The 14,187-nt window shown below is 40.8% G+C and overlaps 1 protein-coding gene across 2 annotated transcripts; it reads right to left on the reverse strand.

Annotated features, from left to right (window-relative positions):
* Positions 1-12,584, reverse strand: LOC117507013 (ADP-ribosyl cyclase/cyclic ADP-ribose hydrolase 1-like). Of its 2 annotated transcripts, none has more exons than XM_034166699.1 (9): positions 12,522-12,584; positions 6,892-7,233; positions 5,668-5,794; positions 5,395-5,530; positions 3,740-3,822; positions 3,555-3,628; positions 756-848; positions 562-648; positions 1-156 (listed from the first exon to the last, which is right to left on the reverse strand). In XM_034166699.1, the coding sequence occupies exons 2-9, from the start codon at positions 7,167-7,169 to the stop codon at positions 75-77; spliced, it is 960 nt and encodes a 319-aa protein (XP_034022590.1). In that variant the 5' UTR covers positions 7,170-7,233; positions 12,522-12,584; the 3' UTR covers positions 1-74. The 2 variants fall into 2 exon arrangements, with proteins under 2 accessions (XP_034022590.1, XP_034022597.1); XM_034166706.1 differs by lacking the exon at positions 12,522-12,584 and having other exon boundaries at positions 6,892-7,016; positions 7,122-7,355.
* Positions 12,585-14,187: the final 1,603 nt, after the last annotated feature.

A 14,187-nucleotide genomic window follows, 5' to 3' on the forward strand; every position in this document is an offset into this window, starting at 1 on the left:
ATGGAGTGCAAAGTTAAATATCATGATACAAATGACCACACTTTGAAAAATGGCAGCCACAACTTAAGCTGGGTTTAGGTGTGTATCTGGTGGTTTGCACACGTCTGGCAGGAGCAGCGTTGGGGGTTCTGGATACACTGAAGTATCATCAGGGTCCTGCAGAAAAATGCATCTGTTATCAGTCAATTACACTGAAGTATCATCAGGGTCCTGCAGAAAAATGCATCTGTTATCAGTCAATTAAGGTTCTCGGTCATCCATGTAGGCAGTATCTTCACATTTACAGCAACTGGACTTTACTCCTTTTAAGACTTTAGAAGTCACTCAGATCAGTAAAGAAACATCTTGAAGACCAACAAGACATCCAGTTGCTGAAGTGTCAACCTCCAGAGTTTTGTAACTCCAGTGCACTAGAATCGGGAACTTCATTATGAAGCCATAAACAGCTGAATCAAATCTACACCTGCATCATTACCCATATTACTCTGTAATAATACTTTATTTCACAATTAACCACTCACATTCTGCAGAATAAATCCATCTTTGGAATATTTTACTTACTGATCACTGTCTGTGCAGGTCCAGCGGAATCCTCTAAGCTGTAGGATTTGGATCAAGTCTACAATAGATCCTTGATGGCATGACTCGCTGTGGAAGAGAAAGGAGGGCTTTGATGACCTTCCATTGTATTAAAACTGGAATCCATAAAGAAACATGATATTTTAATGTAAAGATATTGCTGTCCATATCCTTACAGAAAGGGTCCATCCAGATTGAACACCACCTTTATGTTGACATAATCCACGATGTGTGGATTCAGGCTGTCCAGTTCAACACTTCCAAACATGCTGTCAAATGAAAAATATGCTTAATATTAAATCAACCTTTTTTTAGGGCTGGGAAATAAATCAGATTATGATTTCAGTTATAAATTTGCCTTCCCTTAATTATAGTAGAGAAGCTTGAATCTTCGACTGGACTGGGTTGCTTGACTAGGGATCCTGTCCTTAGGGTGAACTAATTTCTGTCTCAAGGTGTTAATAGGTTTAAAGTAAACTGGGATTTTGTGCTGTCTGAAGATCCTCTGTAGTTTTTCCCCTACTCCTGCTAAATAAGGGAGAGACACTCTTCTTCTTGTCTCACCCCAAGCTCGGGTGATCAGGACACTTCAACACAGAGCCCTACAGGTGCCCACAACTACAGAAGGAAGGGCTAAAGAACAACAATTTGTCCAGAAAGCTCTCACAATATGTGGGTATCCACGATGGTCCCTGGATAAAGTGCAGAAGTCACAGAGAACAAAGAGATCAGACAGACAGGAGATAGAGACAAGAAGAAGAGTGTCTCTCCCTTATTTAGCAGGAGTGTTGTGGGCTGGGGTGTTTGGCTGGCTTTGTTTTTGTTTTCTGTTTCTCCTTCCAGGTGGCATGCATTCAGGACTGAGTGGCTGACGTGTGGCGGAGTATTAGGACCTCACCCTGAACACCTGAGGCTTGTTATCACGTGCAGGTCATCAGGACTCACAGCTGTGGTGTATCTGTCTTGATCAGAGCTTGCTGCACTTAAACCTTGAATGCACAGTGTGTGATTGCCAGAGACTCGACCTTGTGAGCAGACGTGTGAGATCGACATCAGGAGAACAATCTCACCATTACGGACGCAGAGACTGCTCCAGGTTTGACGCCACAGTCTGTGAAGGAGGATTGGGTGAGGTCTCACGCTCTTCAGCACACTTCCTGAGGTAATTTGGTTTTGGTGACTTTCATGAAGTAATGACAGTGGATTTGGTATCCCTCACACCTTGTTATATTGAGCTGTTACGCTATGCTAATCTCCTAATCAGCTTCTGCTGCAGTGGAGATTTGAACTGAGTTGTTCTGTGCCTGCAGGGTGAGAAGCTGAGTTATATTAAAGCCAGGAAGTGTTTGCTGATTGTGTGCACCTTTGAGCTGTATCTCTCTGTGTGGAGAGTGTTGGACTCACCTCATGATTTCTTCCTTCACAGACTTGGTTTGTCGCGGCCGCCTGGGGGGTGTCGGCGGGGTCCCTGGGTCCGAACTGCTGTGGCTCCGGACCGTTTGCGCTGCTGAGAGTGCGCCGTGTTTCCACCTCACCAGACCGCAGAGTTTTTGGGTTGTTTATCACTCCACTCACTATTATGTGTATTAAATTCTGTTACCTTTTGAACCGTGCTCTGCTTATTTTATGCTGGGTCCTGTCAAATGCTGGGTCGGTGCTCCGACCGCGTCCGACACATAACAAGGAGTAGGGGAAAAACTACAGAGGATCTTCAGACAGCACAAAATCCCAGTTTACTTTAAACCTGTTAACGCCTTGAGACAGAAATTAGTTCAACCTAAGGACAGGATCCCTAGTTACAAACAGAGCAATGTAGTGTATTCTATCAGATGTCAGGAAAACTGTAACAAACACTACATAGGTGAGACTAAGCAACTGTTGCACAAAAGGCTATACCAGCACCACAGAGAGGGTGCCAGTGGACCTGAGTCCACAGTTCAGCGCCACCTTAAAGACACTAACCACACATTTGAGGACAAGGAAGTTAAAATCTTAGCCAGAGAGAAGAAATGGTTTGAGAGAGGGGTGAAGGAGGCATTGTATGTGAACCAGTTGAAACCCAGCCTTAACCGGGGAGGGGGTCTGAGACACGCTTTGTCTGGGGTACTCAGGTCAAAGCAGTTTCAGTCTTTTGTTCATGGTAATGAGTCATTCACGTCATCAGAAGATCCGTCAGGAGAGGCGTCAGTCCCATCGTTAGGAGGGACAGCTACCCTGTCATTAGGAGGGTGCTAACTAGAGCACAATAGGTGCTAATTAATTAAAGGTGCTAATTGTGTGACAAATCCAAGTGGCAACCTCCAGTGTGTGTGCGTGCCAGGTGTAGATGACCATTGCTAGTGTCCTTGTATGGGTGATGTCACGTACCGTGCATTTTGTTTTTATTTACTGTGCATTTTTGTTCCATACATTTCGCTCTAGAATAGTCCCATTAGCTTTTCATAAAAATATGTCCATAACACATGGAAGCTAAATCCAGTAGCTACAAAGTTGGTGGGGACATGTTTATCGGCCATAGAAGTGCTTATCGTGGTTTTTGACTGGATTAAAGAAAGCAGACTTGGTAAACTCAGCTGTGTGTCAGCGATTTGCCTGCTGGGCGGAGTCAAGTGCTGGGTTGGTGAAGATGACTCTGTGTCCATGTAATTGTCCATTTCTCCCTCTGAGAAAAAAATATTTCTTATTTTAAGTAAAATATCAAATGATGTAAATCTACTTAGGTGTCATATAAAACAAATAATGAATGTTTTCTGTTTGTGCAATGGAAAGAATATTTGCATTCTTTGAAAGCTGGAATGCTCTTTCAACTCATGCAAATATTCCTACTATTACACTCAATCATTCATGACAAGTAGATGCCATAGTAAAGCTCCCCCTCCCTCCTATGCCAAATCATCATGCAGGATCTGGAGAAGATCCGCTGGTGAAATGAAGCAAAATGGGAAAATCCACAAGAAATTCATATGATTTCTTACCTTTTCTTATTAAAGGCACTCTCGATTGAACCATTCAGCAATACGGTGATGTTTCCACATGCCATCTCTGCAAACTAACAAAAAACATGCAGAACATCAAACAAAAGCAGAAACCAAACTGCAGAATTTGTTGCATATAAATGATGCAGAGGTGTGCAGAACGCTCTTTCTGGCAAGAAACTCACATTCTGTGAAGCCTGCCTCCACAAGGAATACACTGGATTATTATTACAAGCTGACCACTGGGGACAAGAGCCGAAATCAAAACCTGTGTGTGAAAGTCACAACCATCTGTTAAAAACAAATAAAATGGATTTTACCCTGAATAAAGTCGAGTTAAACACAAACACTGCATGTTTATGACATGCTTCTGCCTGATAAAATAATAATATGAATAATAATTATAAAGACCAAACAATCTGAGTACAGCTGCATCCATCTGTATTTCATTTATATTTGTTCAAATTTAAGCTCAAGTCTCCCATGTGCCTTCTGAATTTTCACGTCTTCATTCAAATAAAATTCTTCCACCATGAAGCAGTTTAACTGGTGATACAACAGAAAAGTTGTCCAATGCAATTTCTCCAGTCACAGCCACAGAAGCCTGTAACTACATCAGTATGACCACAGTGGCTTCCCTCACTGGTCTCCTTCTTGCATCATCACTCAGTTTTGGAGAGCTGCTTACTCCAGGCATATTCACTATACGATTACAAACTGTTTGAACGTCCTAATCATTGATGCAAATGAATTTCAAGACATATTTGACTTGGAAATGTTCATGTGTTCATCCCCTGACATGACTAAAAAAAACAGCTGTTAAAGTGATGACTATTTTTAATAATGAAAATAGAGGGATTGTGTATAGAAATGACTGTAATTCCTAAATGGTGAATGAAATATTTTTGTTAAACCCTTTGGATTAAAAGGTGAAAGCCTGGACTATAAGCACATCTTGATTGTTTCATTTCAACTCCACTGTAGTGGTGTGCAGAAGCACAACTATAAAAATCTGTGCCACTGTACAAATACTTATGGACTTGACTCCACATCTACCCACGTCCAACAAGTTACTTTAATGTTTGACATTTTCCTTTTAGCTGTCTCTTTGCATTGGAAGGGGGTTATTCCATGATTCTATTTGACATGTTAAGGTGCTGTCTTCGATTGACCTTTGATCCTGATTGTTTACCTTTTATCCTAATTCCTCATTTTTGAGCTTATCTTTGATCTTGTTGATCTCTGTAAGCCTTTTCCATTCATGTCCCAGTTTTGCATCTTATGATTCCTTTGATTGTTTCTTTAACATTTTGATACCTTGATTTCTCTTATTGTTTACCTCCTTTGTTCCCGATTGTTTACCTTTTATCTCAGTCACCCATCTTTGAGCTTATCTGTGATTCTGAAGTTTGATCTTGAGTGCTGACCTTTCATCCTGATGATTCACCTTTGATACTAACTTTTGAACTTTTATCAAGATCTTTTATCCTGATCAGATGTCTCTGATCATGAGCCCAAGAAAATTCACATGAATCAGGATCAAAGAGCAGATTCTGGGCTTTGATCCAGATGGGGGAACTAACAAGCAACCCTGACTGGGGATCAGGTCAAAAGGTCAAAAGGCAGGATTGGGATCTGACAAATCAATATCAAATCTCAAAAAATAAAATCAAAGACCAAAGGTAAGATCCACCCTTTCACACCTACATTTACTCAAGTCTTCCTTCACCCAAAGCCAATCTGTACCAAACATTGAAATTCATTTATACCCCTTTCAGACATATTGCTGACTGACAGAAAAAAATAAAAAAATACCCTCCTTGATGAAGATCGAACATACCTGACTCTTCATCTTGTCCACACCAGATGAGGTCATTGAACATGTAGCCAACCAGCGTGTCCTCCAGGGTCCAGAACTGATGTGAAACAGCTGCATAGCTGTGCATCAGCTTCCTGGTTTTACTCCAGAAAAGGAACTAAATAGAAACATAAATCAGGTTGTCCAGTTTTCAGTGGCATTTACTTCAGGAATATACATTGGGGAATTTTCTTCCCCAACAAGGTATTGATAAAAAAAACAAACATTTATTTTTAGTTTAGAACAGTCTCTTACCCTGTCGCAAGGGCATGATTGGGGTACAGCATCAAACATCTGATGATGATAGTCCACCATCACATTACAAGAAGACTGACGTACAACCGCCTCCTCAAACTGCTGCCAGATCTCCTCACAATCATACCTAAGACACACCAAAGCTCATTTTTAGGTTTCTGACACATGCAAGACAGAAAATGATTAACGTTTGGCAGCAGGAAGTAGATCCATTCTGTTAAAAGTTCTGGGTGGTTCTTGGTCAGGTACATGCAGCCCATGTACATACATACAGGGTTCCATGTGGGCCTGAGCACATTCTTTCCCAATACATACATAAATATAAAACAATTCTAATAACATAAATCTATGACTAAACAATATCCACATATTCTCCCTTACTTAAAAACAACAACAACAACAACAAAAACAAAGTTGATTGTGATACAAGCAAGTCTATCTGATGACTGTGTGGGTAAGGTAAGCAGCCAACTGTATAATTAGTCATAATTTTTTTTTTTACATTTAATGAAGATCATCTCCATGCCATCAGACACGTATGATGTTATACCATGTTCATTGGCGACAAGAAACAGTTTACTGTGTGTTTTTAACTTGCCCTATCCAATAACATTATGTAGTAGTTAGCCTGAAGCGGTGTTTGCGTTCTAACTGAATATTGTACCGAATAATTTTGTTTTTGTCCTGCATAAAGAGATGACCCCCAAAATGCCTAAACGTAGAGAGCCCAGTTTGCGAAATATATGAGTTCCCCTTCAGTCTTCAGGCTCGTGGGCCACTTCTGGCCCTCCGCCTGCCAGTTTGAAACCTCAATCTTAAATTGAAAGCTTGATTTCACTTTTAGATTTGCATGTGAATGGTAGCTTTGATGTGTATTCTATTTCTGTGTGTCGTGTAGTCCTGAGCTGTGCACGTCCTCCAAAAGTAACTCTGGGTTCCTGCATAATGCATTGAAGCATCAAAGAAAAGAGAACCCAGTGATCAAACACTGTTAAAAAAGTCAGCGACCTCCATGAATGTATTTGCTTACAAAGGATATCAGTGCAAGTCTTTGGCTTGAATATCTGCTCCAACATTTCATTTGCAGCCACGATTTTTTTTTCCCTGCTTTGGTCTTCAGAGTCAAGACGTGTTCAGATCGTGTGCCAAAAGCCTGAGCCTGTGACCTTTGTCATGAGAGCATGTGAAGGACTGAGGATGTCACTGCACAGGAGAGAATGCTACCTTAAGTTGGGCTGAACCAGTGTGATGTAACTGTAGCACCTTCCAACCACAATGTGTTTAATGTTGGGTGTTGTTCCAAACTGTGCTTTCAGCAGATTCGGGTAGAGTGTGAGGATGAAAAAAACCTTAGAAAATAGGCACAAAGGTGAAAGAATGAACATATTCTCTCTATTTAGGAGGGGCACTTCAAAATACAGGGAACAAAAAAAGAAATTGGATTTCTTACATACAGTGATGCTGAGCAGTAAAAAGGACACAGATGTTTTCAGGGACGTCATGATGGTGATGATGCAATGCTGGGTTGCCTCTTCATGCTCTGATTCGCCTTACTGTCACTCCTGTCTGTGAAAACATGCAGTGCCACTGTGAGGGAGTGAAGTCAAATCAAAACTCAAAGCTGTTAAATTTAGCTGCTTTACAAATGCTGAAAACTGCTTGAGGATATTTTATGAATGGCACGATAATAGGTAAATGTCACATAAATTTTTTTTTCCCTTCAAAATTCTACTCACAGAACCCCATAATGACAAGATGAAAAAGTTTTTTTTTTTTTGCAAATTTATTAAAAATAAAATCACGCGTACATAGGTATTCACACCCTTTGCTCAATACTTTGTTGCTGCACCTTCGGCAGCAATTACAGCCTCAACTATTCTTGAATGCCACCACCATGCTTGACTGTAGGGATGGTGCTTGGTTTCCTCCAAACATGACATCTGGCATTCACGCCAAAGAGTTCAATGTTTGTCTCTTCAGACCAGAGAATTTTCTTTCTCATTGTCTGAGAGTCCTTCAGGTGCCTTTTAGCAAACTTCAGGCAGGCTGCCATGTGCCTTTTACTAAGGAGTGGATTCCATCTGGCCACTCTATCATACAGGTCTAATTAGTGGATTGGTCAGACTGCACTCAACTGATGGTTGGCTCTCACTGCAGTATTGTATCACTTCCTGTTCCGGAGCACAGCAGTGTTTTGCTGTATCTGTTAGCTGTTTAATCTGCGTAGTTAGATTGATCTAGATAACTAGATAACGATTTATTTCACAGTGTAATCTTCACGTGCCTTAATTAAGCACCCTCTCTGCTGAATCACCTCTAAATTATTTTCACATTGTTCACTTTGTGTGTTCTTAGGTATCCGCTAACTTAGCACAGCTATTAGCTCTTAGCCGGTTTAGCATGGCGGCTTCTCCTGTCTCTCCTGCACTTTTCTGCTCTGGGTGTGAAATGTTTAGTTATTCCTCGGCCTCCTTTAGCAGTAACGGTACTTGTAATAAGTGTAGCTTGTTCGTAGCTTTGGAGGCCAGGCTGGGCGAATTGGAGACTCAGCTCCGCACCTTGGAAAATCCTACAGCGAGCCAGGCCCCTATAGTTGGTGCGGACCAAGGTAGCTTAGCCGCCGTTAGCTGTCCCCCAGCAGATCCCGAGCAGCCGGGAAAGCAGACTGGCTGGGTGACTGTGAGGAAGAAGCATAGTTCTAAACAGAAGCCCCCTGTACACCACCAACCCGTTCACATCTCTAACCATTTTTCCCCACTCGGTGACACACCCGCCGAGGATCAAACTCTGGTTATTGGCGACTTTGTTTTGAGAAAAGTGAAGTTAGCGACACCAGCAACCATAGTCAAATGTCTTCCGGCGGCCAGAGCAGGCGACACTGAAGGAAATTTGAAACTGCTGGCTAAGGCTAAGCGTAAATTTGGTAAAATTGTAATTCACGTCGGCAGTAATGACACCCGGTTACGCCAATCGGAGGTCACTAAAATTAACATTGAATCGGTGTGTAACTTTGCAAAAACAATGTTGGACTCTGTAGTTTTCTCTGGGCCCCTCCCCAATCGGACCGGGAGTGACATGTTTAGCCGCATGTTCTCCTTGAATTGCTGGCTGTCTGAGTGGTGTCCAAAAAATGAGGTGGGCTTCATAGATAATTGGCAAAGCTTCTGGGGAAAACTTGGTCTTGTTAGGAGAGACGGCATCCATCCTACTTTGGATGGAGCAGCTCTCATTTCTAGAAATCTGGCCAATTTTATTAAACCCTCCAAACCGTAACTATCCAGGGTTGGGACCAGGAAGCAGAGTTGTAGTCTTACACACCTCTCTGCAGCTTCTCTCCCCCTGCCATCCCCCCAATACCCCATCCCCGTAGAGACGGTGCCTGCTCCCAGACCACCAATAACCAACAAAAATCTATTTGAGCATAAAAATTCAAAAAGAAAAAAATAATATAGCACCTTCAACTGCACCACAGACTAAAACAGTTAAATGTGGTCTATTAAACATTAGGTCTCTCTCTTCTAAGTCCCTGTTAGTAAATGATATAACATATTGATCAACATATTGATTTATTCTGCCTTACAGAAACCTGGTTACAGCAACACCCCCGAGTCACACTGTCAAAATGCTCGAAGCACGGGTCGAGGAGGAGGAGTAGCTTATTAATTAATCAAAGACCCAGACAAAGCTTTAATTCATTTGAAAGCTTGACTCTTAGTCTTGTCCATCCAAATTGGAAGTCTCAAAAAACAGTTTTATTTGTTATTATCTATCATCCACCTGGTTGTTACTGTGAGTTTCTTTGTGATTTTTCAGACCTTTTGTCTGACTTAGTGCTTAGCTCAGATAATTATAGTGGGTGATTTTAACATCCACATAGATGCTGAGAATGACAGCCTCAACACTGCATTTAATCTATTATTAGACTCAGTTGGCTTCGCTCAAAATGTAAATGAGCCCACCCACCACCTTAGCCACACTTTAGATCTTGTTTTGACTTATGGCATAGAAATTGAAGACTTAACAGTATTCCCTGAAAACCCCTTTTTGTCTGATCATTTCTTAATAACATTTACATTTACTTTAATGGACTACCCAGCAGTGGGAAATAAGTTCCATTACAGTAGAAGTCTTTCTGAAAGCACTGTAACTAGGTTTAAGGATATGATTCCTTCTTTGTTATGTTCTTCAATGCCATATACCAACACAGTGCAGAGTAGCTACCTAAACTCTGTGAGTGAGATAGATGATCTTGTCAATAGCTTTACATCTTCAATGAGCACAACTTTGGATGCTGTAGCTCCTCTGAAAAAGAGAGCATTAAATCAGAAGTGCCTGACTCCATGGTATAACCCACAAACTCGCAGCTTAAAGCAGATAACCCGTAAGCTGGAGAGGAAATGGCATCTCACTAATTTAGAAGAGCTTCATTTAGCCTGGAAAAAGAGTCTGTTGCTCTATAAAAAAGCCCTCCGTAAAGCTAGGACATCTTACTATTCATCACTAATTGAAGAAAATAAGAACAACCCCAGGTTTCTTTTCAGCACTGTAGCCAGGCTGACAAAGAGTCAGAGCTCTATTGAGCCGAGTATTCCTTTAACTTTAACTAGTAATGACTTCATGACTTTCTTTGCAAATAAAATTTTAACTATTAGAGAAAAAATTATTCATAACCATCCCAAAGACATATCTTTATGTTCGACTGCTTTCAGTAATGCTGGTATTTGGTTAGACTCTTTCTCTCCGATTGTTCTGTCTGAGTTACTTTCATTAGTCACTTCCTCCAAACCATCAACATGTTTATTAGACCCCATTCCTACCAGGCTGCTCAAGGAAGCCCTACCATTAATTAATGCTTCGATCTTAAATATAATCAATCTATCTTTATTAGTTGGCTATGTACCACAGGCTTTTAAGGTGGCAGTAATTAAACCATTACTTAAAAAGCCATCACTTGACCCAGCTATCTTAGCTAATTATTGGCCAATCTCCAACCTTCCTTTTCTCTCAAAAATTCTTGAAAGGGTAGTTGTAAAACAGCTAACTGATCATCTGCAGAGGAATGGTCTATTTGAAGCGTTTCAGTCAGGTTTCAGAATTCATCATAGTACAGAAACAGCATTAGTGAAGGTTACAAATGATCTTCTTATGGCCTCAGACAGTGGACTCATCTCTGTGCTCGTCCTGTTAGACCTCAGTGCAGCTTTTGATACTGTTGACCATAAAATTTTATTACAGAAATTAGAGCATGCCATAGGTATTAAAGGCACTACGCTGCAGTGGTTTGAATCATATTTATCTAATAGATTACAATTTGTTCATGTAAATGGGGAGTCTAAGGTTAATTATGGAGTTCCACAAGGTTCTGTGCTAGGATCGATTTTATTCACTTTATACATGCTTCCCTTAGGCAGTGTTATTAGAAAGCATTGCTTAAATTTTCATTGTTACGCAGATGATACCCAGCTTTATCTATCCATGAAGCCAGAGGACACACACCAATTAGTTAAACTGCAGGAATGTCTTACAGACATAAAGACATGGATGACCTCTAATTTCCTGCTTTTAAATTCAGATAAAACTGAAGTTATTGTACTTGGCCCCACAAATCTTAGAAACATGGTGTCTAACCAGATCCTTACTCTGGATGGCATTACCCTGACCTCTAGTAATACTGTGAGAAATCTTGGAGTCATTTTTGATCAGGATATGTCCTTCAATGCTCATATTAAGCAAATATGTAGGACTGCTTTTTTGCATTTGCGCAATATCTCTAAAATTAGAAGGGTCTTGTCTCAGAGTGATGCTGAAAAGGTAATTCATGCATTTATTTCTTCTAGGCTGGACTATTGTAATTCATTATTATCAGGTTGTCATAAAGGTTCCCTGAAAAGCCTTCAGTTAATTCAAAATGCTGCAGCTAGAGTACTGACAGGGACTAGAAGTAGAGAGCATATTTCACCCATATTGGCTTCTCTTCATTGGCTCCCTGTTAATTCCAGAATAGAATTTAAAATTCTTCTTCTTACTTATAAGGTTTTGAATAATCAGGTCCCATCTTATCTTAGGGACCTCATAGTACCATATCACCCCAATTTAGCGCTTTGCTCTCAGACTGCAGGCTTACTTGTAGTTCATAGGGTTTTTAAGAGTAGAATGGGAGGCAGACCCTTCAGCTTTCAGGCTCCTCTCCTGTGGAACCAGCTCCCAATTTGGATTAGGGAGACAGACACCCTCTCTACTTTTAAGATTAAGCTTAAAACTTTCCTTTTTGAAAAAGCTTATAGTCAGGACTGGATCAGGTGACCCTGAACCATCCCTTAGTTATGGTGCTATAGACTTAGACTGCTGGGGGGTTTCCCATGATGCACCAAGTGGACTGACATGAATCATGGCTCCAACACGAGAGATGTCAATTGAAACAAAGGAGAGGATTATCAAACTCTTAAAAGAGGGTAAATCATCATGCAATGTTGCAAAAGATGTTGGTTGTTCACAGTCAGCTGTGTCTAAATTCTGGACCAAATACAAATAACATGGTAAGGTTGTTAAAGGCAAACATACTGGTAGACCAGGCAAGACATCATATCTGCTCTTTTTATTTGGTCGGTCACAAGATGACAGCTGCTTTTTTTAGTTAACATTTACACAAACTCATCTATCCGTCCATCCATCTATCCACTCACTGTATTTTAGATGGTACATGAAGCCTTGGAAAAGCTGATTTTAGCAGCGATAAAGTCAAACAACCATGAATTTATTAAGAACAGTCATATCAGAAGTCATGAATAATTACATCTTCCATAAAGACAGATCCGGGTCCATTTATGCCGGGCAATAAAGAAGAAAATACTCACAGTTTTCCAGACTGAATGTTCAACAGGAAAAGTGACGAGAGTGTGCACAGCATCACACCAACCCAGGACTCCGAAAAGAAAAAAAAAAAAAAAAAAAAACAGACTCTCATGACTCCTATTACAACACGATGAAAACTTCCCAGCACACAATGTGGGTTTTTCTCTGAAAACTGTTGCTACACAGAGGAAGACGATTGTCATTTGTGCAAATGGATACACTGAATTCTGATATAATCTCAGACCACAGTGAACTTTTTCATATAAAAATAATCACAACATTCTAAATGTGTCATTTTGAGATTGTCTGAAATCTTTCACTGGTTACAATGACACCAGTGCAACAAAATTTTGCTTGAGATTTGGTTCAGGAAGTGACTGGATGAAGGTTTTGGAGGGTGTTTGACCCTTCAGGGTGCCACAGAACTGCAGACTCCTGGATGGCAACCATGCAAGCAGACAACCAGTCCATCCACATCTCTCAAAAGTAACCATCTGTGTGCTGCAGCCACGTGCAGTGTGGGTGGCACTTTAGTCTTCTGTAGATGTTGGGTCCTCACCACTGAGGCACTGACATGCTGGATCATGACCAGAGAAACAACATATGTCCAAAAATGTCGTGGCTGATGTTCCCTCACAAAGTGACACTCATCTGATTCTGCCTAAGAAACTGTTCATTTGGCACAAAGTCAGTAAGGATCCTCCAGAGAAACAGAGCACCAAAGATGACCCCAAAGACTTGGACCTTGGTTCTTCAACAATATCAGCATTGCCAATCACCTCAGTGATCTCTTGCCTCCATGAGATCTTCACAACCATCTCTCAATATCTAAGGGCAAGGACCCAGGCACGGGAATGTCACTGCCAAGAAAAATGAAGGTCATTACAAGTTAAACACTTTCATCACATACAGATACGCTTCTGATGGCCAAGGCCAGGAGGTCACTGAAAGGAGGTCACATTTACTGATTTGATCAAACCAACACTAAGCCACTGAAATGCTATGATATAAATTGCTGTATGTGCACTTTTTTTCTTTTCACGAGAATGGTTGAAAAGGGAAAACTTAATGTTTAGCGACAGATTTGTTGTGATAGTTTGGATCTTCACCTTGGTCTGTGTTTGCAGTAGATGTGACATAAAAAATATGTATTCACGTCAGAGAGAAAATGAAACATAGCTCAACAGCACCCCCTGGAGGCTATATGCTCTAAACACAAATATAGCTGACGGCAACGTGTTTTCCGGATGTTTACCATTAAAGATCTAACCAATGTAAAATCAGAGATAACAAAAAGAAAAAAAATTGAAAAAAAAATTGAAAACATTGACTCTTGGACACGCATAACTCAGGACCACATTTTAATGTCAAAAGCAGTAATGACACTATGTACCTGTAAGTGATTGTCAGAACCTCTGAGTACTTACTGTATCAAATATTAAATGTTCACTAAACTACAAGAAAGGGACCGCTTAATATATTTTTCCCCTTTCTTCTTGAAATAGGAGGCAATTGTGTTTGAACCAATTACAGTGGTGATTTAATGTCGCGTGGTGTTGATTGACCAATGAGAAGTGGAGTGGCTCTGGTCCCCGCCCACCTAGAAGAAGTCAGTTTTCGTTGGTGGCGTTTAGACCGGAGCAGCGCGGCGTTTAAATACCCGGAAAT

Source organism: Thalassophryne amazonica, chromosome 1 (genome assembly GCF_902500255.1).
Source record: "Thalassophryne amazonica chromosome 1, fThaAma1.1, whole genome shotgun sequence".
In the NCBI taxonomy this organism is placed as follows: domain Eukaryota; kingdom Metazoa; phylum Chordata; class Actinopteri; order Batrachoidiformes; family Batrachoididae; genus Thalassophryne; species Thalassophryne amazonica.

What these genes read in the sequence shown, in the direction of transcription:
- LOC117507013 (XM_034166699.1), bottom strand. Translation starts at nt 7,169, where the DNA reads ATGACGTCCCTGAAAACATCTGTGTCCTTTTTACTGCTCAGCATCACT. An exon ending in AATCTGGATGGACCCTTTCT is followed by an intron (nt 649 to 755) that starts GTAAGGATATGG and finishes TCTCTTCCACAG; the next exon opens with CGAGTCATGCCATCAAGGAT. An exon ending in ACCTGCACAGACAGTGATCA is followed by an intron (nt 157 to 561) that starts GTAAGTAAAATA and finishes ATTTTTCTGCAG; the next exon opens with GACCCTGATGATACTTCAGT.